Source organism: Neurospora crassa, linkage group V (genome assembly GCF_000182925.2).
Source record: "Neurospora crassa OR74A linkage group V, whole genome shotgun sequence".
Lineage (NCBI taxonomy): Eukaryota > Fungi > Ascomycota > Sordariomycetes > Sordariales > Sordariaceae > Neurospora > Neurospora crassa.
In genome coordinates this window covers 6,242,555-6,264,590 of record NC_026505.1, presented here as the reverse complement: position 1 = coordinate 6,264,590, position 22,036 = coordinate 6,242,555, and the positions used below count along the sequence as shown (strand labels likewise).

General features: G+C 52.5%; 8 protein-coding genes and 2 non-coding genes across 10 annotated transcripts; all 10 read right to left on the bottom strand.

The window, feature by feature from the left end:
* Positions 1-355: 355 nt before the first annotated feature.
* On the bottom strand, positions 356-427 carry NCU15134. Its single transcript has one exon. It is a non-coding gene; the product is annotated as a tRNA-Gly (tRNA).
* A 915-nt stretch (positions 428-1,342) lies between these two features.
* Positions 1,343-3,014, bottom strand: NCU07200 (metalloprotease 1). Its single transcript, XM_952332.3, has 3 exons — positions 2,352-3,014; positions 1,779-2,296; positions 1,343-1,701 (listed from the first exon to the last, which is right to left on the bottom strand). Exons 1-3 carry the CDS (start codon positions 2,604-2,606, stop codon positions 1,617-1,619), a joined length of 858 nt encoding a protein of 285 aa, XP_957425.1. The 5' UTR covers positions 2,607-3,014; the 3' UTR covers positions 1,343-1,616.
* Positions 3,015-5,339: 2,325 nt separating this feature from the next.
* NCU07201 (hypothetical protein) lies at positions 5,340-6,755 on the bottom strand. Its single transcript, XM_952333.2, has 2 exons — positions 6,285-6,755; positions 5,340-6,216 (listed from the first exon to the last, which is right to left on the bottom strand). Exons 1-2 carry the CDS (start codon positions 6,637-6,639, stop codon positions 5,555-5,557), a joined length of 1,017 nt encoding a protein of 338 aa, XP_957426.1. The 5' UTR covers positions 6,640-6,755; the 3' UTR covers positions 5,340-5,554.
* Positions 6,756-7,919: 1,164 nt separating this feature from the next.
* Positions 7,920-9,673, bottom strand: NCU07202 (hypothetical protein; the record flags this gene model as incomplete). The annotated part of the gene is made up of 1 exon (XM_952334.2): positions 7,920-9,673. Exon 1 carries the CDS (start codon positions 9,579-9,581, stop codon positions 7,920-7,922), a length of 1,662 nt encoding a protein of 553 aa, XP_957427.2. The 5' UTR covers positions 9,582-9,673.
* A 784-nt stretch (positions 9,674-10,457) lies between these two features.
* On the bottom strand, positions 10,458-11,925 carry NCU07203 (hypothetical protein; the record flags this gene model as incomplete). Its single annotated transcript, XM_952335.3, has 3 exons — positions 11,217-11,925; positions 10,963-11,032; positions 10,458-10,856 (listed from the first exon to the last, which is right to left on the bottom strand). Exons 1-3 carry the CDS (start codon positions 11,465-11,467, stop codon positions 10,458-10,460), a joined length of 720 nt encoding a protein of 239 aa, XP_957428.3. The 5' UTR covers positions 11,468-11,925.
* A 799-nt stretch (positions 11,926-12,724) lies between these two features.
* NCU07204 (hypothetical protein) lies at positions 12,725-13,969 on the bottom strand. The gene has a single exon (XM_952336.2). The coding sequence runs from the start codon at positions 13,884-13,886 to the stop codon at positions 13,008-13,010; it is 879 nt and encodes a 292-aa protein (XP_957429.1). The 5' UTR covers positions 13,887-13,969; the 3' UTR covers positions 12,725-13,007.
* A 224-nt stretch (positions 13,970-14,193) lies between these two features.
* Positions 14,194-17,143, bottom strand: nit-10 (nitrate nonutilizer-10). The gene is made up of 2 exons (XM_952337.2): positions 15,953-17,143; positions 14,194-15,868 (listed from the first exon to the last, which is right to left on the bottom strand). The coding sequence occupies exons 1-2, from the start codon at positions 16,121-16,123 to the stop codon at positions 14,414-14,416; spliced, it is 1,626 nt and encodes a 541-aa protein (XP_957430.2). The 5' UTR covers positions 16,124-17,143; the 3' UTR covers positions 14,194-14,413.
* Positions 17,144-17,147: 4 nt separating this feature from the next.
* On the bottom strand, positions 17,148-18,572 carry NCU11348 (NADH-ubiquinone oxidoreductase B18 subunit). Its single transcript, XM_952338.3, has 4 exons — positions 18,421-18,572; positions 18,210-18,334; positions 17,400-18,119; positions 17,148-17,335 (listed from the first exon to the last, which is right to left on the bottom strand). Exons 1-3 carry the CDS (start codon positions 18,452-18,454, stop codon positions 18,015-18,017), a joined length of 264 nt encoding a protein of 87 aa, XP_957431.2. The 5' UTR covers positions 18,455-18,572; the 3' UTR covers positions 17,148-17,335; positions 17,400-18,014.
* A 220-nt stretch (positions 18,573-18,792) lies between these two features.
* NCU07206 (hypothetical protein) lies at positions 18,793-21,170 on the bottom strand. The gene has a single exon (XM_011396418.1). It carries the CDS (start codon positions 21,093-21,095, stop codon positions 18,990-18,992), a length of 2,106 nt encoding a protein of 701 aa, XP_011394720.1. The 5' UTR covers positions 21,096-21,170; the 3' UTR covers positions 18,793-18,989.
* Positions 21,171-21,735: 565 nt separating this feature from the next.
* On the bottom strand, positions 21,736-21,848 carry NCU15133. Its single transcript has one exon. It is a non-coding gene; the product is annotated as a tRNA-Thr (tRNA).
* Positions 21,849-22,036: the final 188 nt, after the last annotated feature.

Here is a 22,036-nt window from a genome sequence, read left to right as displayed (position 1 = left end):
GCGAACACCGAACGAACGTGTGAGCACCTGGGCGATAATGCATCCATCCATTCATCCCTTCTCCTCTATCTCCATGGCCATGAGATGAACCATCTCTCTAGTTTTAGATTAAATAAAACGATAGTTCTCCTCACCCAGGTTAATTCACCCAAAAAGACAAAAAAACAAAAAAGGTTCCACCATCAATTCTTACTCATTGATATAACGAACACCAATACAAACTCCTGAACTCGCCCATACAACCAAAGTAAAAACAAACAGATAACCCTTCCAAAAAAAAAAATCAACACGAGCGGGAAATGCTCCCAACACCATTCTCAACCAAAAGGAATAGTTGGAAAAACAGAAAAAAAGATGCGCCAAGAGGGAATCGAACCCCCACCTCATCCTTGGAAGGGATGAATCCTAGCCGTTAGACCATTGGCGCTTATTGTTGGATATTGACATGCAAATAAGAGGTTACATACACCAAAAAAAGAAATTGCCAAGCCATCGCGAAAGGTGGTGCAGACGGGGGTTCAACCCCGCTTTTTCCCCTTTCGTGCTACGTACCCCCGCCGTAGAGCGGGACGGAGGAAGCTTCAACCGCCGGGTCTCCTTCCTCACTTCACGACGTTTTTTTTAAGGTCTGATTTTACAGACCGATATAACTGATTTGTACGTAGGTATAAAAGGTATCGCGTATCGCATGGGGAGTCCATTGGGGCATTCAATAGTTGCCTTGTACTAACATGTAGGTCAGAAAGAGGGCGCGTCGCGGTACGTACGTCTTGTGCTCGCATCGGCAATTAGGCATCGGCGGATGCGCAAATGCCCCGCGTTTGGCGCCAAGCTCGCTGCTTCTATGGGCGATGGCTTCCTTCCGGTTTTTGCTTGATTCTTTGACATTATTCCGTTTCCCATTCCCATTCCCATCTCCAATTGTTTTTTTCTTATACGTATGGACGCCCGTCTGTTTCTGTCATGCCGGGCTGATGCTTTGTGCTTCGCGCTGTCGTCTTTGCATGCAGGTGTTTCTGCGTGGTGCTTTGCGTGGGGTTGCTTGCTGCGATTTTCATCTGACGTCCAACTTCAAGTTCAACTTCAGGGCATCTTGTCAACTTCGACTTGCTTCAATTTCGACTTCAGCTTCACCTTCCTGGAAGGGGGTTGAGCAAAGTCCATTTTCACCGACAACGACCGCACCACGACCCTCAGGTAGCGTGTCGCCTTCCATCGGTAGAGGTACGCCGTCTCCTGTCTCCCAGCATCATCAAAGTTACAACGGAGTACTCGACTGAGTAAACGACAGTTTCACCGGACAGCAGACGCAGACACGATCACAATCACGACCACCAACAAGTACAAGAACAAGATTCATTCATTCTGTCGGTTTGGTATCTCTCCTCTCCATCAATCCCACCAGGTATCATCCATCCATCTCTCATCATCTCATCATTATAGACATCCATGATCATCCGTTCAATCCTTCTTCCAAGTGCAGATCCAGACAAAATCACACACATGGAAGAGAGAAAAAGTCACTATGTACAACCAGATCTGAACTGCCATCGCCTACAACAAACATTGCGGTCTCGAACTGCTGCAGAGTCGTCGACCATCCTCAGGTCTGCCGCTTAGACGGAGGCGTTGGCGCGGTACTGGTTCCAGTACGAAGTCATGCGGGTCCTCTGGCCCGAAGTGAACTCCTCGTAGCAGGTGCTGTTGTTTTTTATCTGTCAGTCATCTTCCTCACCTCAACCAGGAAATCCAAAAAAAGGGAAAGGGGGAACACATACTCATAAGAGTAATCCATATAATTGTGAATAGGATCCAAGCCAGGCTGGCTAGGGCACGAGTCCCTACCCGTCGGGCATCCACTGCTCGCCGACGCCTGGGCAGGGGTATCCGACACGTAATCGCCGTTGCCCGAGCATCCGCCCTGGAAGGTATGGTACAGACCGAACCAGTGGCCGATCTCGTGGGTGGACGTGTGGCCGAGGTTGTAGTTGGTCAGCGAGCCGCCGGGCAAGGTGTCGTACAGGATGGAGCAGCCGTCGTAGTACCAGTCGTTGGACTTGGACGTGACCGAGGTCGGGAAGTAGCAATACCCAAGAGCGTCGCCGAGGTCCTTGAGGATGTACAGGTTCAGGTCCTTGTAGGTTCCCTTCCTCAAGGCCTTCTTCATGGCGAGCTCGGAGCCGTCGACGGCCCAGTTGCTGTTGATGGTGTAGTCGGTGCCCTTGAGGGTGAACTGGATGTTGTGCGGGGCGTAGGCCTTGTTGAGGGTGGCGACCTGGTTGTTGATCATGGTGGACTGCAATTTCATGTTAGTTGACTAAAAGTTTGGTAAATGGGTGAAAACGACATACGGTAACGTAGCCATCGCTGAGCGCGGTGGAGGCGGCAACAACGTGGAAGTAGACATTGACGTTGATGGTGGCCTGGGCCGTCATGATACCCTCGGCAGCCATAGCAGCCTCCTTCTCGGCGAGCTCCTTGGTCATCTGGATGTGCTGGCGCGAGGGAGCATCAGTACCGCAGTTGAAGGGCTTGATGGTGTTGACGGCAGCGCCGAGGGCGGCGGGGGCAGCAGCGGCCGCGAGGAGGAAAGACTTGATCTGCATGATGGGCTAGAAGGAGATGACGGAGGAAGTGATCCTGAGAGGGGTTGTCTGGATGGATGATGGAGAGGATGACCTGAGGATGGAAAGAGAATCTCTCCTCTTGATCGTGGTCATTGTTGAGTCTTTATACAAGATGATTCTTCAACTCGCAACGAGCAAGGGTATCTCCAGACAGGCACAAGACCAAAACGCCGCGCATCTCGGGCCGTCGATAACGACTGAGATGGACATAATTTCGGTGCATTCGACAGGTTCTGGAAGGTCAAATACGACAACCTTCCCAATTGGAACCTAGGTCGCTTTGAGTTCGGCTATCTGGGGTGTCATTGCAGACCGCATCTCACATGGGGCTGGCCAAAGCCAAGTCAAGAGCTGGTGAAGGCAGGTAGGTAAGGTAACATTGAGCGCTCTGCCGATCCAGGGGAGTGAGTGGATGGATCAGATGAATGGGGACTTGTGGGTGAGGCCGTGTGATTGTGGCCGTGTGTGAATTAAATCCGAGGACACACTCAAGTGCACACACAGCATGGTTCGCGCCACACCTGTCGTGGGGCACCAAGTCCCCCCCTGCCTCAAGCCCTGTCATCCGCCTACCACACACAGGCTACTATGTACTATCATGGCGAGCATGGGTACCCTACCTCAGCATGTTTGTGTTTGTTGAGTGAGAACAATTGCTATGCAGAGCTGTCAGTAAGATATCACCCACCAAAGACAATATGTGAGCAGGCAGTGTTTTCTCACCGTGATCATTCTTACTTGCCTCTAGGTAGGTATATCCTGCACGGTTCGTATTATCGAAGTCTCTGCCGTCCGACTTGTCGTTTTAGTTTCAGTCACATTACTGAACGCAAACTGCAACAAAGGCCTCAAACCCTCGAATCGGACTGTAGAAATCCATCATCCAGGATACTGCATTATCTCTTCATCTCGTCTACAGTCGGACAACACGAGAACCACCACATGCCGAAATCGGCACGGACGAGCTGGAATCAATGGCGGGTTGACCAGATCCAACTTTGGCCTCCATTTCCAGTGTAACCAATGAGTGCCTACACTAGCCCTCGGGCGGCAGTTGGCAGCAGGAACAAGCACTACACTCCGCTGACTGACCCAGTAGGCTGCGATGTCGATCTGGAGAAAGACGAAGCCAAATTTTTTCATGATGGTCTTCTGTAGCTAATGGCTCCAGCATGGTTATTAGCGACTGGACCTGGTGATGGTTGGGTGACATCCGAATGAAACCTCCCTAATCAGGCAGTTGCCAAGCACAGCCAAGCCAGATCAGCGTCTCCATGCCATTGCCCTCGTCTCTCTCCCCTCCCAGGTAGGGGTATGTACTGTGCATCTGTAGTCAGCAGGTGGCCGGACGCTGGGGGTTGCTTGATGCCCCTGTAAACAATGGAGAGTGCATTTAATAGCGCCCGGCGGCTCCATGGACCTTTCAGGCAGTTGGTTCGTCAATACATGGGCTGGCTGGTTGGCGCAATCATCAGAAGAAAAGAAAGAAAAAGACGGAGGGTTACATTTCCCCTCAGACTTTCAGACTTCCAAGAACGAACAAGCTTTTCACCAACCGTCGACGGGTTTCCCCGTTGCCTTTGGTGGCTTGATGGCGTTCTGCGCAGTCGTGCTTAACATTCCGCTATTGGCATCATGGCCGCCCATGTGGTGGATGGGTGAGTGGGTGGGTGACGGTGGTGGTGGTGAGTCTCATTGTAATGACGGGAAGTGGCGCGGTCCGCGGGGGTTCATCTGGGCAAGAAGTTGGCTAACCTGGAAACCGTCGAAATCAGGGTGTGACTGCACAAATGCGAGTGAAGAAAGCGTCAATTGAGGCGACTGTCAGAATCATCAACTTGGTTCTCACATGCCATTCGTTACCGATATCTCCTATTGCCATACCTGGGAGTTTCCCAAATTGTCATCCCAATGCCATGTACAGTTTCCCCGGCTTCGATATCGTATTCGATGATAGGTAACATATCTAGCAAATTGGAGGAACATGGTGCCAAAGTGGTGAAACGAAGCAAAACGCAAATACTGGAAAACAAAGCAGCCAATAGTCCTCCCGCAAAGGCACGTGGACAGGTTGGACACACCTGAACCCCATGTTCGGAAAGAACTGAAGTTGGGAAAGAGGAAGATGACGCGGCTGCTACTCCAGATCTTTGGCAACTTCCTTCGTCTCCCATCCACTATCAAAAACACTACTGCAGAGGAAGTGACAATGCATGATGATGCATCTTCAAAGTCGGGGCTTCTTCCTCGTCTTCAACAACAAGGGAACACTCCAGCCAGGAGACCACAGGCCACAACACCAAGTAACTTCCTACATATCACGCTCTAGAGACCACGCCCACGACATTGATGCTTCCCCGACAACATAGGCCTTGGTACAACCCCCCAAAGGGAAGTTGGACCCTTCCTATCTTTTGTGTTCCCCCGCATTTGTTCCCCTGTCACCACACTCATGCGTTCAAACTTTAACAAGCGCATGCACGTCGGCGTTAGGTGCGCCGGTGCTTCCCAAAGTAGGTAACCTCAAACGTGTAGGCACCGACGATAACATGAAGGTGGTATCTCCCTACCTAGGTAGTCACCCCATGTTACCTTCACCTTCCCAAAAGGATGGACATCCAGGAACGAGCAGTGTTGAGACCCATTTTGACTGGATACAGTACAGAAGAGAAGAAATCTGATTAGATCACTTCATGCGGGATACCCCGAGAGTGGAAGAAAAAGGAAATTGAAATTCAAGTGGTATCGGAAATGGCCATGTACAAACGACGGTACCCTCATATGTATCCCTGTGCTTCCCCGGAAAGAAAGGCCACCATCGTGCAGACGCCTTCTCGCAACGGACCTCTCACAATCTTACACAGCGAAAGGGGAGAAAAACAGACACCCTCCTATTACATGTTGGTTTACATTCTTCCCATCAAGCCTCAAGCCTCAAGCCTCTTCTCTGCCTTTTCCTCCCTCTTCGCCATCTCCCACCCCTCCAGCTTCACCACATCCGCATCCCCACCAACTTCATTCTCCCTGACAGTAGAGGTATTCTCCCTCTCCACCAAATCCATCACCCCCGTCCCATCATCCACCAACTCCCACTTCCTCTCTTTCAGTTCCGTCGTCCCCCTCTTGGTCACCACATCCCCATTCGTCGGCGACGGACTCATCCCGTAAAACTCCGTATAACACTCCAGATTCGGTCCCCACGGATTATCCGCCGGGCCCATCTGCGGCCGATAGTCCCACTCGCCCTTATTGCAATTCGCATACGCCACAATGACATTGAACCCGGTGCCCGTGAACTTTTGCCCGCTCATCCCATGTCCGACTTTCTTGGTCGGGTTTTCCGGCGGACCTTGGTGGCAGCAATTGTCAGAGGGAATCTTGCCAAGTGTGTAGATACGCTCGCCCGTGACGCGCACGGTTTGGGTCGTGTCGTTGCAGATGTAGATACCACTGGTGTTCTTGCATGCGACGCGCCGGCACTCGCGCCAGCCGACGATGTAGTGGATGATGTTTTGTTTGGTGTGGAAGTCCCAGAGGAGAGCGGAGATGTCCTCTTTGTAGCCGGTGGCGAAGACGCCGCAGTAGAGGGCTGGATGTACGTCAGTGTCTTGGGTTTCCGTGAGAACGGTCAGGGAGGGGGAGAAAGGGGAAACATACCAGAATCATACTTCGGCACAGTCCGCTTCCTGTGCGCCATGCCCGCTAGCGACGACCGCCCATGCACAGAAGACTGGTTCCGGTTCGCCCAGTAGTTGTCCAGGTAGTTGTCGTAGAACTTGTTGGCTGGCATCAACCAGGGGTCATCTCCGTCGTCACCTTTTGGCTTGCTGGCAATGATGGAAGAACTATCGAGGCTCTTGGTCTCGAGCTTGTTGGCCACTACGGCATCAAGACTAACGCCAGGAGCAGCCTGCACCCAGACCCCCGGCGCAGCCATCAACAGTCCCAAGAGGGCTGTCTTGGTGCTGGTGGCGCCGCATTTGGCTGTCGACTTGAACGAGCGTTGATGCATGGTACGTAGGATGTAGTAAGTGATGTGTCAGTTGAAACGAAGGTACTAGTTGGAAAAGCAGGCAAGAATTGGGGATAGCGAATGTTTTGCTGCACAGCGAGCAAAGTGTGTTTGTGACTCGGGACCAGACTATCGAGGGAAAAGTGTGCCTATCCTTGTTGTGATGGCGCTGCAAGTTATATGCATCTCAGGGGTAAAGGGGGTGAAAGGAAGTAAACAACAATACCAAGCGGGTGCCGTTTCTTGAGATTGTGTGAGTGCAGTCAGGAGGGTAGTTCCGCCAAGGTGGGTGGCTGATTGTTGCCCCTAGCTAGCGATGGCTCGTGGACATTTTGGATAGTGCCAAGTTGAGGGAGACAAACAGACTGATGTTGAGCGGGATCCTGAGGAATGGAGTTTCCATGTTGATCAAGATAGTGGTGATGTTTTGGGTCACAACATCTGGAATCGTGACGGGAAATGCGGCAAAGACCATCAGCGGGCCTGTAAAGAATGTTAGCACAATGCATATGATAATATGCAAGCAAGGAGGATCAATGAACACGGCTCAAGACATCTTGCAACCGAGCACAACTCGACTGATACTCATCAACCCAAGCACGAACATAATGCCATCACCACGCTGCTCTTCCACCTGCACACCGCGCGACACCACCCATTTCCTCAGTAGACCTCCCATCACATTCAATGCCAGCCGGTAATAACTGCTCTGGCAATTTGACTCAAAAGCCGAACATCCAGATCTTCTAAATACATGAACCGCCTCCTTTATCTTCCCTCCCGTCCCCTTTTGTCTTACCTTCCCGTCTCCCAAACCAAACAAAGACACGGCTATCTCAGGAATAACGGAAGAACAAAGTGCGCCACAATCCAGGCACACCACATGCCAGAAGAAGAGCACACGCACTCCATCGACGTCAGTCTCAATGATAGCACTGAGTGTAGCCAAAAATAACAACACACCAACTCTACCTCAGCCACTCCTATGTGGCTGACTTCGGACTTGGAGTCTTCCGATGGCGTACAACTTATGTCAGCGTCAGCATCAAGCCTCCAATGTTCTGACTTGTGATGTTGAACTGCCGCCAATGGAACGGCTGTTCGCTGAACAACAGTCGTTTTTTACACCACGGTCTTTGTTGCCTCGCCAGTTCTGCCCATGCTCAATGTCCCGTTCCATCATTCTCGGCCTCCTGTGCCGCTCACTCCAGTACCTCTAGGTTAGCTCCATCCCGGTTTTCCCAAGACCCGAAATCTCGATGTTCGGCCATCACAGACGCTCAAACCCGGAATCTCGGTCCCAATCCAGATCCCGAACCCCACGAAGATCCCACCATCGACGTTACCGGCGGCGACGTATCAAGCACCCTCCCGCTGCCTATTGCACCCATCGCACCCAAGCCTTCCCACCCCACTCCCCCCGCCACTACCTCCCTAACCGTCCCCTGCCCTGCTCCCAGCTCCAAATCCAACCCTCCCCTCCCCGCGTACCCGTATCCCATTCTTACTCCCGACCCCGTACTCCATGACCTCCCTCCCGATCCCAGTCCCGACCACCACCCCCTCCTGCTTCCAAACCGACCATACTGTCCCTCCCTTCTACTCAGCTCTTGCGCACGATTTTGATCTCCCCCATTCCATGCACCTGCCCGATTTGAAGTTCCAGGATGACCGTTTCCCCATTCTCCTCCTCCTACCCGTCGTGTCTCCCGCGCGTTTCGACGGCCGTCTTGGAACGCTGTTGGTGGATTTGGATCGCGAAGGCGATAGAAGCGGATCTTGCGTAAGTCGGCGGGGGACAGAGACATGGCGCAGAGTTCGTGGGCTAGGACTTCGTGCCGGGTTTGGGTTTGGGGCTGGGGCTGGGTTGTTGATGTTTCAGAGTTTAAAAGATCCGCCAACGCAGTGCTCAACCTGCTTAACTCCGCCATCCACGGTTCGTGAAGTACTTTGTGTTCGTCTACCCATGATGGACTGGGGCCAGCAGGAAGGTCGCTGTAGAGGATGGAGTCGGCGATGATGGTTATGTTAGTGACGCGCAGGATCTTGCAAAGCAAAAGAAGTGGGATGAGGGATTCGTATGCGACGGGGGCGAGGCGAGTAAGGATGGGGGCGAGGCTGATGTGTCTTCTAATGATGACCTGGGCGAGTGTGTGGGGGATGTAGATCTCGCCTGGTGCTCTGGGGTCTATATGTAGGTCCATGTCTGAGTCTGGTTCAGTGAGAGAGAGCCCGGCGATGGCTTCGGTGGGAGGGACGTAAAACCTCGATGGCCTTGATGGATCACGACTATCATCGGGATCCGACTCCGAGTTGGACTCAGGGTCTTGACCAAACGGCTCATACCCGACCTCGTTAACCCACACCGGCGGCGCAGGTAGGTCGCCCCCCCTCGGTATCTCCTCCCTTGTCCTTTCCCACATTCCCTCCCTCATCCCCCCACTCTGGTAAGTATCCCACTTCAAATGCACCATCTCCAAACAAACCTTCTCGGTCCTCCTGTTCCATGGAATCTTGTATACCTTCTCGCCTTTACTCGCGAACATATGCATCCCCTGCAAATAGGGAGGGTCCCAATCGACCGTGATATGGATCCGATCGGGCAGGATATAGTCTATAATATCTCGATATGCCTCTGTCGAAACCAGCATCAAATCGCGCACGCGTCTTGTAGCTGCGACGAGTGCATCGGTACAGCCCATTTTGACGTTCCAGGGCGGGCCGTAGACCGCGGAACCCAAGAACTGGGAGCTGGGTGGGAGTTGGGGGTTGGGTGGGAAGTCCTTTTGATAGAGGGTTACGCGCAGGACGCGGTAGGGTTCGACGGCGTGCTTCCAGATGAGGGCTCGGAGTTCGCCGGGGAGGTAGGGAAAGAGGGGGAAGTAATCGGGGGTGGAAGTGGTGGTGGACATGTTGAAGAGTTTGGCGAGGCCTTTTAACATGTTTTTTTTTGGTTGGTAGAGACAGAACTGGAGACGTGATGCTCGGGATTGCAGTGAGTGCCCACGATAGCTCTTTATCAGTGACTGGATGGTTGTGCAGGCGTTGGTGATACTTCCATGCCAAAACTCATTGGACTGTAAGTGCAAAGTCCGCTGATTTTTTGTGAACCCGGCTGCCTTCCAGAGATGGAACAAGGAAACGCAAACTTTGTGCCTCCAGCCATGAGCCTCACTCACGCGGCCTGTGAGCTGTATCATCATGCCTCAAAAGCTTCGCCTATACGTCATCCCATGCAGAACTGTCCGCAACCGTGATACTAGTATGCACATATCTCAGCTTGCTCCCCTCCAGCCTGAACTCATGAGTATCCGGTGCATTTCCCAAATGCTCATAGTCGCAAAGTACGCTCAAAGTCCCCATGCTTTCATCAAAGACACATCATCAGTTAGAGTAAGATGGATGCGTTGTTGCTCGGGATGCCCGCTTTGCACGAATCATCCGGCGCTCCTTTGCCAGTATACACTACACGCTTCCCTCCAGTCGGGCACATGGCGGCCCCCATGGAACAGCGTCAATGGCACTCTTGTTGCTCCACATGTTGAGATGTGTATCAGATGCTGCTTGGAGTGTGTCAGGTATCTCTCTGAGCAGGTAGCATGACGGGCCAGTTTCTTTGTTGAGCGTATCGTAGGGTCCGACTGGCGTCGAAGAACCATGAACCAGTGGTGGAGACGATAATGTCAATCTTGTAGACGCTATTGTCACTGAGGTAGTGACGGATATGAGCGCCGAGCACAAAGGGCCTGTAGGAGGTGGTGGAGACAACCTTGGTGAAGGTTGAGCAGGTGGCCATGTCGATGATGGTGCGGTTAAAGTCAATCCTGAGAATGTGGTTGGAAGATACTCGAGATAATCACAGCGGGCTTGTTGTTTTCCATGTATTGAAGGTCGTATGTTATGTCTTGACAGGACCAGCCTGGCCCATGGTCAATCCAAGCAGAAAAAGATAGACTGTAAGGAGGAGTTTGCGATTGCAAATGGCAGCAGTGGTTGGGAGAAGGGCTGAGCTGAGGATGGCCAGCAATATCCAAGTTGATGATGGCGAGGCACACATGGCCGGGGTGCCGGAAGAGCCTCGACTGATTTCGTTCATGCTCAACCGGTAAGGCCGTGGAAACCAACGTACTTGAGCCGTTGGAACTATAGCAGCTTTGGAACATGACACACAGCCTGGGCGATATAACATTTGCCGTGTGACGAATAAGGCCTAGAGGCTGTTTACAACCATCAAGACAGCCAGATCCACAAACGAGGTTTCCCCGCCCAAGACGGATGCATGACACCTTCATCCATATCGGCTTGATGTCTAGAAAGTGGTACCACCTCGATAAGTGCCGTGATGTTTGACCCATAGTCGTCCTGTTGTAGCTCTAGAGAAAAGTTCTGTGAACTAGACGAGGTGTAAATGTAGACACCATTTAGCCCAGCCATCGGATCGCTTGATCCTACTTCGAACAAGAAACAAACAAAAGGCCCTGCTCCCTGGTGGATTTGACACTTGGCCTATGCCGTTACAACCATCACAATATGACCCATGATAACCTGGATCTGGTATGTGACTGGAGTGGCTTGACGACGACTTCCTCTGCCCATTTTCCATGTCTGTCAACCACTTGGCTTTTGTACCAACGTCGAAAGTGCCGTCAGCAGCTTTGTCCATCTCTCCTGGGCCCCGGATAAGGTAGGGTGTGCTGCCTCTCTTCCAGTAGGATTTGGCAAACTGGCATAGCATCCGCCCCTCGAATCCCAAGTAGGCGCGGAGTGACTCGGTAGGTTTCCACCGGGCGTAAAATGATTGTACGAAGTTTCTCGATGATCGTATCATGGGGGCATTGGAATGCCGATCACCTCCTGTGTCGTTGTGGGTGCCAGTTCTGAAGGAGTGTTGGGACTGCCGAGTTGGATATGACGAAACTGGCGTGGCTGCTAGAAGAAAGCCTCGATGCCGTCGTAACAAGACAGCCTTGTCGAAAGACGCCTTTTCGATGATCGGAACTCGCTCTTGTATATTCGCCCCATCGTAGTGCAGCCTTCATCATGAACTGCCTGTGACAGAGAGACCCGCCAGATGACGGAAATCCAAGTGTTGCTACCAGCTTGCCGCCCTTAGCTAGCAGCGCTGGACTGCGAACGCGACGCCAAATTCATCTGAAGGCTGGAGACGCTCGCGCCCAACGAGGTTGATTTAAAGTTGGGGCCTTCGCCCCGGGGGTACGGTGTGTGTCGATCAATGTTTCAGTGCGGCAAGCATCGCGGTCTTGTTTGCTCGTGGGTTGCGCGTCTGGGTCGTTGGCATGGGGGATTCTCGGCCGCAGCGGTCAGGTAGCATAGCAATCGAGAAGGCATCATATCAGTCCCTCCAGGATGTAGAGAGGATCACAATCTCGCTGACTGTGTCGCGCGCACCAAGGTCGTGGTTCGTCCGATTGTCGTGCTTGGGATGAACGAGACGAAGGCTGGAGCGACACTCGGATGACGCAGGCAGTGGGGTTGGCCGAGCTCGTCAGCCTCGGGTACCGTAGCACTGTAGACCCTTTAATTACAGGGGCCTTCAGCGCATCAACCCCGCTGAAGCACATGGCAAAGTGAGACAGCCCTGCTTCTTAGCATCGGAGGCTGAACTTTCCTTCGACATCATCCTCCATCTTCCCCATGGATCATTATCGGATTGCTCCAGACACTAAGTGAGATACACGGACCAATTGACATTTCGATAATATTGAGAAAGGGCAGCCCTGTGGCCGCAAAGATGATCAGAGACGACAACATCGACACGACCAGCACAGCCTGGCATCCGGCCAACAGCTTGATGGACATACCTCCGAGGCTTTGACAAAAGGGACATCCATCTAGACATTCCTCTTTCGGTAGTTCTAGGAGAGCTGAAAAATATATTGCTCAGGTGCCTAGAGGTAGGTATTTACGGTAACGAAAAGAACCTAGGTTGAATCATGAGAGGACACAAAGGGAGTCAGGCTTCCGGCAAATCGACGATACCTGTAGAGGTAGACATAGACGGACAAAGATCACCTTACCTATTCACTGCTACAAAGACACACGGCATCAAGAAATTCTCAAAGAGCAAAACAGAAGATTGTCCTTGTATTATCCAACTTGAGAAGCGGTAGAGGTACCTTGCCGGATTTCTTCCTCCATCCGGTCATCAGTCGACACGGCTCCAAAAAAGAGAAGAAAAAACCAACCCAACCGACTTATACACCAACAGCACAAGTCCACTCCATGACAGCGCAACCAGTAGAGGTACCTCTAGGTACCAACACCACAACCACGTCCACCACCTCTTCGACCTTACCTCGTGCCGAAAGGAGTCCAGTCCAGTCCAGTCAACACCTAGAGGTAGGTACCTAGACATTAGTCCCCCTAACCTTCGGCCCCCTCGGCCTTCCCAAGAACTTGATCACTTCGTCTTGTCCCCACCCCTCCAACACCTCCTCCCCTAGTTCATTAATCACCCTTTCCATTTTTTTCTTATCCGTCCCCCTCCCCATTTTCTTATCCGTTTGTTTCTCCATTTTCTTCTCCACTGAGGTTTTTTTCGCCTCCCTAACCTTGAACTTCTCCACCATCTCCGGAACCCCCTTCTTGGCCAGATAGAGATCGTACTTTTGCCTGTCTTCAGCATCAATCAACATGTCGTGCGCCTCTTTTAGGTCTCTATACCGTTGCGAGGAAGTAAAGTGGGGGATCTTGTCTGGTCCGGGCTGCCGGTGGAGTTTGCAAAAGGCGTGGAAGGCGGTGCTGATGTCGGATTTGGAGGCCATGTAGGGGACGTTGAGGGTTTGGTAGTGGGTTAGAGGGATGAGGGGGGTGGAGGTGGTAATCGGGGTGGTCACGATGGAGGAGGAGGAGGAGTCAGTGGTGGTGGACATGTTGGGCAGTGGTGATGGTTGGGATTGGGATTTATAGATGGAGCTGATGTTGGATGTTTGAGGCTGATGGTTCTGGTGGACTGGAGAAGCAGGAGGAAGGATTTGGATGGTTGTGGTGAGGTGAGTACTTATGTGTCTCGTTTCGTTGGCTGGGTCATCTCCTTGTTTCATTGTCAACCTCGAGTGACGGATCTGTTCAGTGTTCACGATCACTGACCTGGATGGATGGGACGAGTGGACGATGGGCTCGGGAGGAATGCGTCGACAAAGGGCTTTTTCAAGGGTCCAAGGCATCAGAGCGGGTGAACATGTGTTGTTCAGTGACGATGCGACAGGGTTCTTGGACAAGTTCATTGTTCCGAGAGCGGCATGGTAACGTACAACCAGATGTGTGTCCGGTAACCAAAGGCAGACAAAGAGCCTCTCTTCCTAGCCCGATGAAAGAGGAAGAGTGTGTTGTCCAGATTACTTAGGTACCTACTCTTTGGTGATCAGCGCAGCTACTTACAGCCTCTATACCACATTGTCGCTGGAAGCCGATGCCTAGAGGTAGTCATGGTTCCAGGATAGAATAGACGAAAGATTTGACGCAAAAGCCTTGCAGTGCTTGGTCAAATCTTGTCATGGTCACACATTCGCTTGATGATACGCTCTCCTTACTAAAATCGGCTTCATTAACTGCATTGCTTGCCAAGTAAGTATCCAAAGCCGTGACATCAGTTGCAAAACACCTTGCAACTAGTAAAGTCCTGTCCGTCTCTCCACAAATTGAACCCAAAACACCACTTTACCAAGCCAGAATCCCAAAAAAAAAGTATCGTCGCTCATTATTCATCACCCCCCTTTATTCCCTCCACCTTATTCCCTCCCCCGTTTCCACCTCACCAAAACCACCGCCTCCCCCCTTCCTTTTTCGTACTCCCCATCCCCGCCACAGGCACAGGCTTAATCCCCACCCCCACAACCGCCACCACCAAATTAATGATGCCCACAATCCAAATCGCCTTCTCATACCCTCCCTTCATTCCATGTCCGCCCACAAACCGAAACACCAACGCAAACGCCACCCCGCCCAAATTGCCTCCTGCGCCCGTCACTCCGCTCACCACCCCGTTTCTCTCTGGGTGAACAAACGGAATCAACCCAAAGTTGGCCCCGTTGCCGGCCTCGATGAAGATAGCTGCCAGTATGACCAACCCGATGGCGGTCCCGAGTGATGAAGGGCGGAGGAGGCCGAGTAACAACAGGAAAGTGCCGGTGAGGAGGGTACATGTTGTGATGAGGAGTTTGCGGGCCCATAATGCCTTTGGCTTTGCTTCTGGGCTGGATGGGGAAAGGGAAGAAGAAGAAGGGGAAGAACAAGGGGAAGAGCCGCCAAAGAACGAAAAAAGATAGTCGGAGGCTAACCCGCCCAGGGGACGGGTGATAAAGTTGAGAAAACCAAAGATGGCGGCGTAGTTGGCTGCGGAAGTCTGGGACAGGGAAGAAGGGGCGACGGAGAGGAAGTAAGACGAGAGAACGGAGTTGATGGCTAGTTCGGAGCCGAAGGAGCAGGCGTAGGTGAGGATGTGGAAGAGGGTTTGCGGGGAGAGGAGGATGGTGGTTACCGACGGAATGGTGGTGGTGTTGGAAGGACCTGCTGAAACGACCTCGCCCTTTTCGACGTCCGGGCGGGTAGTCGACTCGGTATCAGACACGGATTTGGATCCTTTTTCTTCGTCCATCTTCGTCGTCGTCGTCATGGGAGTTTCTGCGCCAGACCCAGACTTGAGATCAACACCGTCAATAACCACCGGCACCTCCACACCTTGATTGCGATCCCTCCATCGTCCAGTCGGCATATCCTCACACACCAACACCAACGCCAACCCAACCACCAGCAGACAAATCAGCGGCACCACAAACGTCACCCGCCACGCCTTTCCATCCGACATCCCCCAGTTCCGAACGAGACTGTCAAAAACAGCCGGCATGACGAAATACGTCACGCCCCCTCCGGCATTTCCCCATCCTCCGGCTACCGCATTCGCCGTGCCCACCACATTCTTATCGAACCACGCCGTGGTCCATACCTGGCAGGGCACGAAGCTGCCGCCCAAAATACCGATGAAGAAGCGGATGACGTAAAGACCCGTAACGTTGGTGATGGTGGGCGCTAGACCGATGGGGATGGCGCCCAAAAGTAAAATGAAGGCAAAGACGAGGCGGGGGCCGTAGCGGTCGCAGGCCCAGCCGGAAATGAGACGCACCAAAAGGGTGGCGAGGAGGGAGATGATGTTGGAGTTGGCGACTTGGGCGGGAGTGAGGTGGAGGGAGTGTTTGATTGTGTGGGTGAGCTGTGGACGTATCAGAAATTGTGTTAGTTGAAAGGTATTGTGACAGGACACTTGGAGAATAAAGAAAGGAAGGGAGAGCTATACCAAAGGAGGAAAGGTATACCAGGCCCAAAAAGCTACCATGAACCCCGTCCAGGAAAAGAAAAAGACACGGCCATGGCGGTCGATGGGGTTGAAGATGGGGACGCGTTGGGCCTTCTTGGTGACAGGGTTGAGTGGTGGTGAATGAAACGAGAACTGGAAGCCGAGGACCATGGTGAAGATGAGTTGGTCGTCAGTGATGGTGGTGAGGTAAGACTGTCAGAATCACAACCAATAAGAAGCGTCGCAATTAGCTGTAAGCAACAGCAGCCCAATTGCCGTACGTGACGGACGATGTCCGGTTGGTGCCAGCTGCCGATGACCCGGTTGATAGGTAATGGTGTAAGCGATAAGGGCAGTAAGGGCGGCTGATAAAAGGCTGGAATGACAGAACAACAAGACGGAGAAGTGGTGATCTGGATAATGCTCGAGTTGTTTTCAATCCTCGAGAGTTCAGCAGGTTGAAGCAGTCAGGTGAGCGAGAACTGGTTCTGGGCGCGGGGGGCTGACTGGCTCTTGTTGGAAAGCCTGATCTGATACCAAGATGTAGTACAGCGTGAGTCTACTGATGCAGTCCATTCTTCCGACACTCTCAAAGGCATTCATTCTCTTATATCTGGACGTCGCCAACAACTTTCCAAGACCACCAAGTCCAAGTGAAGGACAAAGTAATGAATTGAACATCTCCGTTGATGGCAATTCGTCCCACGCTTGCCCCTGTGGCTTGATGGTCCAGACTTTTGCTTATCGGCCGCACCTCTCCCGCATCCCATCTACTCTTTCTGGGGATTTCCATCATGGCTGACCATGACAGAGCAAAGGGGGCAGAGATTGGCCAAGACCCTGGCGATAAGGAGGCTAGGCTCGGCAGCCAGGGTTATATGAGAATGCTGACTGAGGCTCAGGGTTATGTATGGGTATGGACAGTGACTCCAGTCCATAACCTCTTTCTCCGCGGAAGGGAAATCGAGATAACCAGATGCATGGGCTGTTCCTGATAAGAGCCGCGCCGCCTGTCCGCTATCGCCGCAACCTTGAGACGACCACCCATTGGCACTACCAAAAAGCTTGTTTTGCCGCCGGCCATACGGTACTTGAAAGCACCCCACGCTGGTGGCTCGGTTCTGCTGTAAGTCGTGGAGGATGTACATCTCCGGCAGTTCTGAGCGGCGATGGTGTTCTCCGACAAAGACGATGTGTCTTGGTATCATGGTGCATGGCGTAAGTCGGGATTTGATAAGGGCATGGCTGCTACACTTTAAGTCTCCATGACAAGCTTTTGCCACTCACGAAGCCATCAGTGCTGGTATCCTTCTTCTGATAAGATTGTATGACATTTCCTGCGCAGTTTATTTGTCCCTTTGCGGTGCTGAATAACAGAGGAACCTAAGAAGGACAGATTGATCAGATAAGGGCTCTAAGAGTAAGAAAAGATCTTGGATTACATTACCCCATGATCGATTGGCCCAAAGCTGAATGCCGCACATTGTCAGACATGATTGATTTTGGTGTTGTCAACCACTTTTGCATTTGACCTTGGATCTCCATCCGCTCCGGTTTCGGTGCTGTGACTGTGTAGGATCGGCAACCCGTCGGACAGTGCATTGTTCCTGTTCCGGTCAACATTTTTTCGCTTCAAAATTCCCAACCTTTACGGATACCGATTGACGTTCAATCCTTTCTTTGAAGTGTAGCACCACACGCAATTGTGCGTCTGTTCCAAACTTCCTGTCGACGGTTCCAGTTCGTGAAAGTGCGCACTGACTTCAGCCCTACAGCCCTGCAATCCACAGTCATGACTCGAGCCAGTGGAGTTGGGGGGGCCCATTGCATGGATATGGTCGTGGGAGCAAGTGGAACTCGCGATGGTTCAGAGGTCATCCTCCAATGCTCATTGACCCTTCTCATTATCGTGCCCGTCTCTAAGATATGTACAGGGCGGGGTGTGGTCTCGCGATCCTGTTTTCCTCGCGCTGTGCTGTGTCTCCGTCGTGCGTCCTGTGTTCCGTGCCCTTGCTCGTTTTGCTCGTGCCGTTTCTTTCCCAATGATTTGATCGAAATCAAATCAGTTGCTCCGCGCTCCACCCTTGGCCGCCCTCAACTCGTCCATCTTGGCGACGCGCTTCTTGAACTCGACGTATTGGCACTTTTCGTATGTGTGTCGCTCGTCCTACGGGTGGATTGTCAGTTCGTCGTTCGATACTCGTCGTGGGTAGATTAAATTCGCTGCTGTGACGGTGTAAGGCAACGGCCGTCGTACCTCGCACTTCCACGGCAGGTAGTAAGTATCGTAGCGACACCGGTTAAGCGGAATGAGGAGGTGGGCACAGCTGTCGCGGTAGGCCAGAGGGAGTTTGGCATCGCGCATCTCCTCGCGAGTGGCCTCTGTTTGGTCACCAGCGCAACCCCTCCGTTAGCAAAGCGCATTCTTCCTTGGACGTCGGGGAGGGTACTCTGGGAGGGAGAATTACGCCTGGCGGTGGTGATTGAAGAATCGGACGCCATCTTGGGATCAAGGAATTAGAGGGGCGACCGTCTCGTGGGAATTGGTGGTGTGGTCTTGGTGAACCGCGTCCAGGATGTTGTGTCTCGACGTCGACAATGTCCAAACTGTGGAGCTTCAGTTCCCCAGCTTCGTTCCCATGATCGAGTGGTCCGAGCGTCACGACAAGCATCACGATCACCTGACAGATGCCAAGCTTCGTTGAACTGGAGGATTGACAGGGCAGTTTGCGGCAGGCAGTGGCAGCAGTCGGTTCAGTCCCTCTCACAATTGTTCCCTTGTCGCCAAACAATTCCCTTCCTTTTTCCATTCAAACTAAGCTTCTTTCATCGTCGACTCTCTCGACACCTTGCCGGCTACACCACATGGTAGGAGGAAAGACAACACTTTTCGTGGATATTGCCAACTTCCGAGGGACCAAATGGCTTCATGGAGAAGAAGCCTTCTGTCTAATACTTGCTCACCATCGTTACAAGCAAACCATGTTCATACGCACTCTGATTTATTATCTTCTACAAGAGGCTCTATTACCACACACTAACTCCCGCTCTCACTGGCTCCAAAAAGACTCCAATCCTCCATCCCCGGACTTTCATCCCCATTCCCCTCTTCCTCCCTTTCCCACTGCAGCACCCGTGAATCCCACGAAGACGGCCCAAACATAGTCGACTTTATCTGGTCCACCTCCCCAGGAGTCGGCGGCGGGGTAAACTGTCTCTGTTCGCGCCTCGGATCACCCTTGAGACCGGTTTCGATTCTGATTTCTCGGGGCTTGCGGTACCGGATTCTTTCCATCCGGTACGTCCTGGTCACCCAGAGCTTGTCCTTATCCACACGATCAGCCGGGTCAGGCGGGTGACGGTAGAAGGCCGCGATGACAGGTCGCCGCAGCTTGCGGTTGTAGAGAGTCCTTGCTTTGCTGCGCAGTGTCTCTCTCCCGTCCACGGGAACAGGGAGCACTCCTCCGCGAACGTGGGGATGAGGGAGCTTTTGGCTATACTTGGTCCTATTCAGGACCTGATACGGCATCGTGCTCATGCGCTGCCCTGTCGCCCACCTCACGCTCTCGACGCCATTCCGGAACCTACGCCGCTCGTCCACCTCTTTGTCGGCCAGATCGATCATGGTGTGGTGGAACCATTCATCACACGGCGCTAAACCGGAAGAACGTCCGTCCTTCCACTTTTGATATTCCTGCTCCACCATCGCCCCGAAAGACATCGCCCCGAAAGACCTCCCCCCCAGACGGTTCCGGTCGCTCATGTGCGCCAAGTCACTAAACCGCTTGACCACATCAATCAGCGTCTTGGAGTAGTTTGCATACAGCCACTCATTATGCTGCGTACACCAGTCCTCCGGGATGTTCTTCGACGTGAACCGAGGCACCTCCTGAACGCCGGCCAGGAGTAAATGATGCAGCATCAGGCCAAGCTCGGCCTTGTCCTTCCAGGTCTCCTTACCCGGCAAATCCGGACACTCGTTGATCCTGAGATTATGGCTACCAATTCTACTCAGCCCGTTCATCGCCAGCCCAAAATCCCCCAGGATGACCTGCGGGAAGTACTCGTCAAAGTGCTCCAGGCACTTGTCCCGATCATTCTCCCTCTCATACTGCGTCACCCAATGCATCCAAACATTGACCGCATGCGCATCAAAATGCGCCGTCGGCACCCAGTTCGCCGCTCTTGCATCCTCCTTTTCCATCCACTCCCTTTCTTTTTCTCCTTCCTCGGGCGGTCCCCTCACCGACCCCCGTTGCTGCGTCTTATCCGGGTGCGTCCGTCCCGTATGTATGAACTTGAACGCCCTCCCGACCTGCGCAATCACATGCCAAATCAACGCCTCCGGAACCGCTTTGCCTATCTTCTTGAACTTCATGATCATCTCCGCCACCGAGCCCCCATTGTAGAACTTGCCAAAATGCGTCACATCCTCCTGCGGCCAGTCATGTAATTGGAACGCATGCGTCTGCGGCAAGCACGTCAAGTGCGGATCATACAAGAAGCGAAACTCGAGCGTGCGCTTCGTCTCGTCTGGCAGGCTGTTGAACTTGATTTCGCCTGGTGGCCCCTCGATGTCCGCAGCCCGCGGCCCCGATTCGCGGCGCGTTTTTAATGAGTAGCCTTTGATGCGCTTGATGACCACCAATAAAGGGTCTGGTCCGATGGTCCGCCACAAACCGACGGAGACGCCTGTTCCGGATGTGACGTCGTATTTCTTCAGCCAGTTGATGAAGACCAACCGCAACCCGTCGGGGAAATCTTCTTTTGCTCCGGGACGAAGAAACGCGTTGCTAGTGGGATTTAAGAAATTGCGACGGAGAGAGTCGGTTGCGCGCATGGGATAGCAAGTGTAGGTGAGGTGGTGGTAGGGAAACTCCTTGACGACACGGGGGTCGGCGTCTTCGGGACGGTCTTGGAATTCTTGGTCGGGATTATATTCGTCGGAGTGGAAGCCGTTAGCTGATGGCAGCATGGGGAAGTAGTCGGGTGCGTGCGGGGAGGTGGGCTCGATGGCGTAGAGGGCAGGTGCGTTGTCGAGTTCGAGTTGCATGGATTGGTTGATTCTTGCGCTGTGGTCGGAAATGATGTTGCCCTTCCAGATGCCGCCGCCGGGTGGTGAGGAGAAGGATATTGGTGCCATGGTTGAAATTTGATGGATGTGTCTATGCTCTATGGGTTTCAGGTGGTAAGTGAGTGTAAGTGAAAGTGAATGAAGAAATTTAAGAGAATAGAACTGAACAGCATTTCGGAATACGGTCGTACTCGGCTGTTTATAGAGACTCGGGTGCACAAAGAGAATAATCCCGGGGACTACAAGCGAACAATGGCCTTACAAGTTGTGCCTTGTATAAAGAAAAAAAACCTCCCGACCTTTGTTCAGTGCCGAGCTAATTATGGCATGGCTTATTGTCTCTACGAACAAGGACAGCCTCGAACTAAGGTACTTGAGAATTGTTCGAGCCGTTTGGGCCGACGGATCCTTTTGCTAGCCACAACCTCAAAGTAAAAGGGCAGTCAATCTAGAGCCGAAGTCCCACACAATGGAAGTGCATGACAGACCTATAGAGCTAGTAAAGTCATCTATCTTCTCGGCGTTACTAAAACGGGCATGTCTTGCTCGCAACCACTCCCAACCCCAAGTCCCAACTTTACCCCTGATTTCTCACGTAGAAAAAAAGACCAAAACCAAAAGCCAACTGCACAACAACACAACCGAAGAGAAAGGATTGATTAGAAAAAGTGGGATCAGTAAAGAGGAAAAAAAAAAATGGAAAAAGAAATGCCTACTACAGGAATCGAACCTGTGATCTTTGCATGTCGTCGTTACCTAGTCTCGCTAAGGAGATTAGGTAGTTATACAAGTGCAACGCATTAGCCACTATGCTAAGCAGGCATTAGGCTTGTTGTGCTTTTGTTGGAGGAACCCTGCTGAAAGTGGAACTATGTATGTAGCACACTTGATGAATACCTATTGCGGTTCGGTCCGCACGCACTGCATGCACATGGTGGACGGACAGGCGGGCGGAGAGAGGGAGGGAGGGAGGGAGGTTGGACACTCGGCCTTTTTGAGGGATTGACATG

Bases quoted from the DNA above. Each gene is read 5' to 3' on its own strand.
- NCU07200 (XM_952332.3), bottom strand. From the start codon at position 2,606: ATGCAGATCAAGTCTTTCCTCCTCGCGGCCGCTGCTGCCCCCGCCGCC. The intron at 2,297-2,351 runs GTATGTCGTTTT...ATGAAATTGCAG, and splicing joins TCAGCGATGGCTACGTTACC to TCCACCATGATCAACAACCA. The intron at 1,702-1,778 runs GTATGTGTTCCC...AAAAAACAACAG, and splicing joins TATATGGATTACTCTTATGA to CACCTGCTACGAGGAGTTCA.
- NCU07201 (XM_952333.2), bottom strand. From the start codon at position 6,639: ATGCATCAACGCTCGTTCAAGTCGACAGCCAAATGCGGCGCCACCAGC. The intron at 6,217-6,284 runs GTATGTTTCCCC...ACGTACATCCAG, and splicing joins TGTGCCGAAGTATGATTCTG to CCCTCTACTGCGGCGTCTTC.
- NCU07204 (XM_952336.2), bottom strand. From the start codon at position 13,886: ATGAACTTGTCCAAGAACCCTGTCGCATCGTCACTGAACAACACATGT.
- nit-10 (XM_952337.2), bottom strand. From the start codon at position 16,123: ATGGTCCTCGGCTTCCAGTTCTCGTTTCATTCACCACCACTCAACCCT. The intron at 15,869-15,952 runs GTATAGCTCTCC...ATACGTCCACAG, and splicing joins GGTATACCTTTCCTCCTTTG to CTCACCCACACAATCAAACA.
- NCU11348 (XM_952338.3), bottom strand. From the start codon at position 18,454: ATGGCGTCCGATTCTTCAATCACCACCGCCAGGC. The intron at 18,335-18,420 runs GTAATTCTCCCT...GTGACCAAACAG, and splicing joins TTCAATCACCACCGCCAGGC to AGGCCACTCGCGAGGAGATG. The intron at 18,120-18,209 runs GTACGACGGCCG...ATCCACCCGTAG, and splicing joins ACCTGCCGTGGAAGTGCGAG to GACGAGCGACACACATACGA.
- NCU07206 (XM_011396418.1), bottom strand. From the start codon at position 21,095: ATGGCACCAATATCCTTCTCCTCACCACCCGGCGGCGGCATCTGGAAG.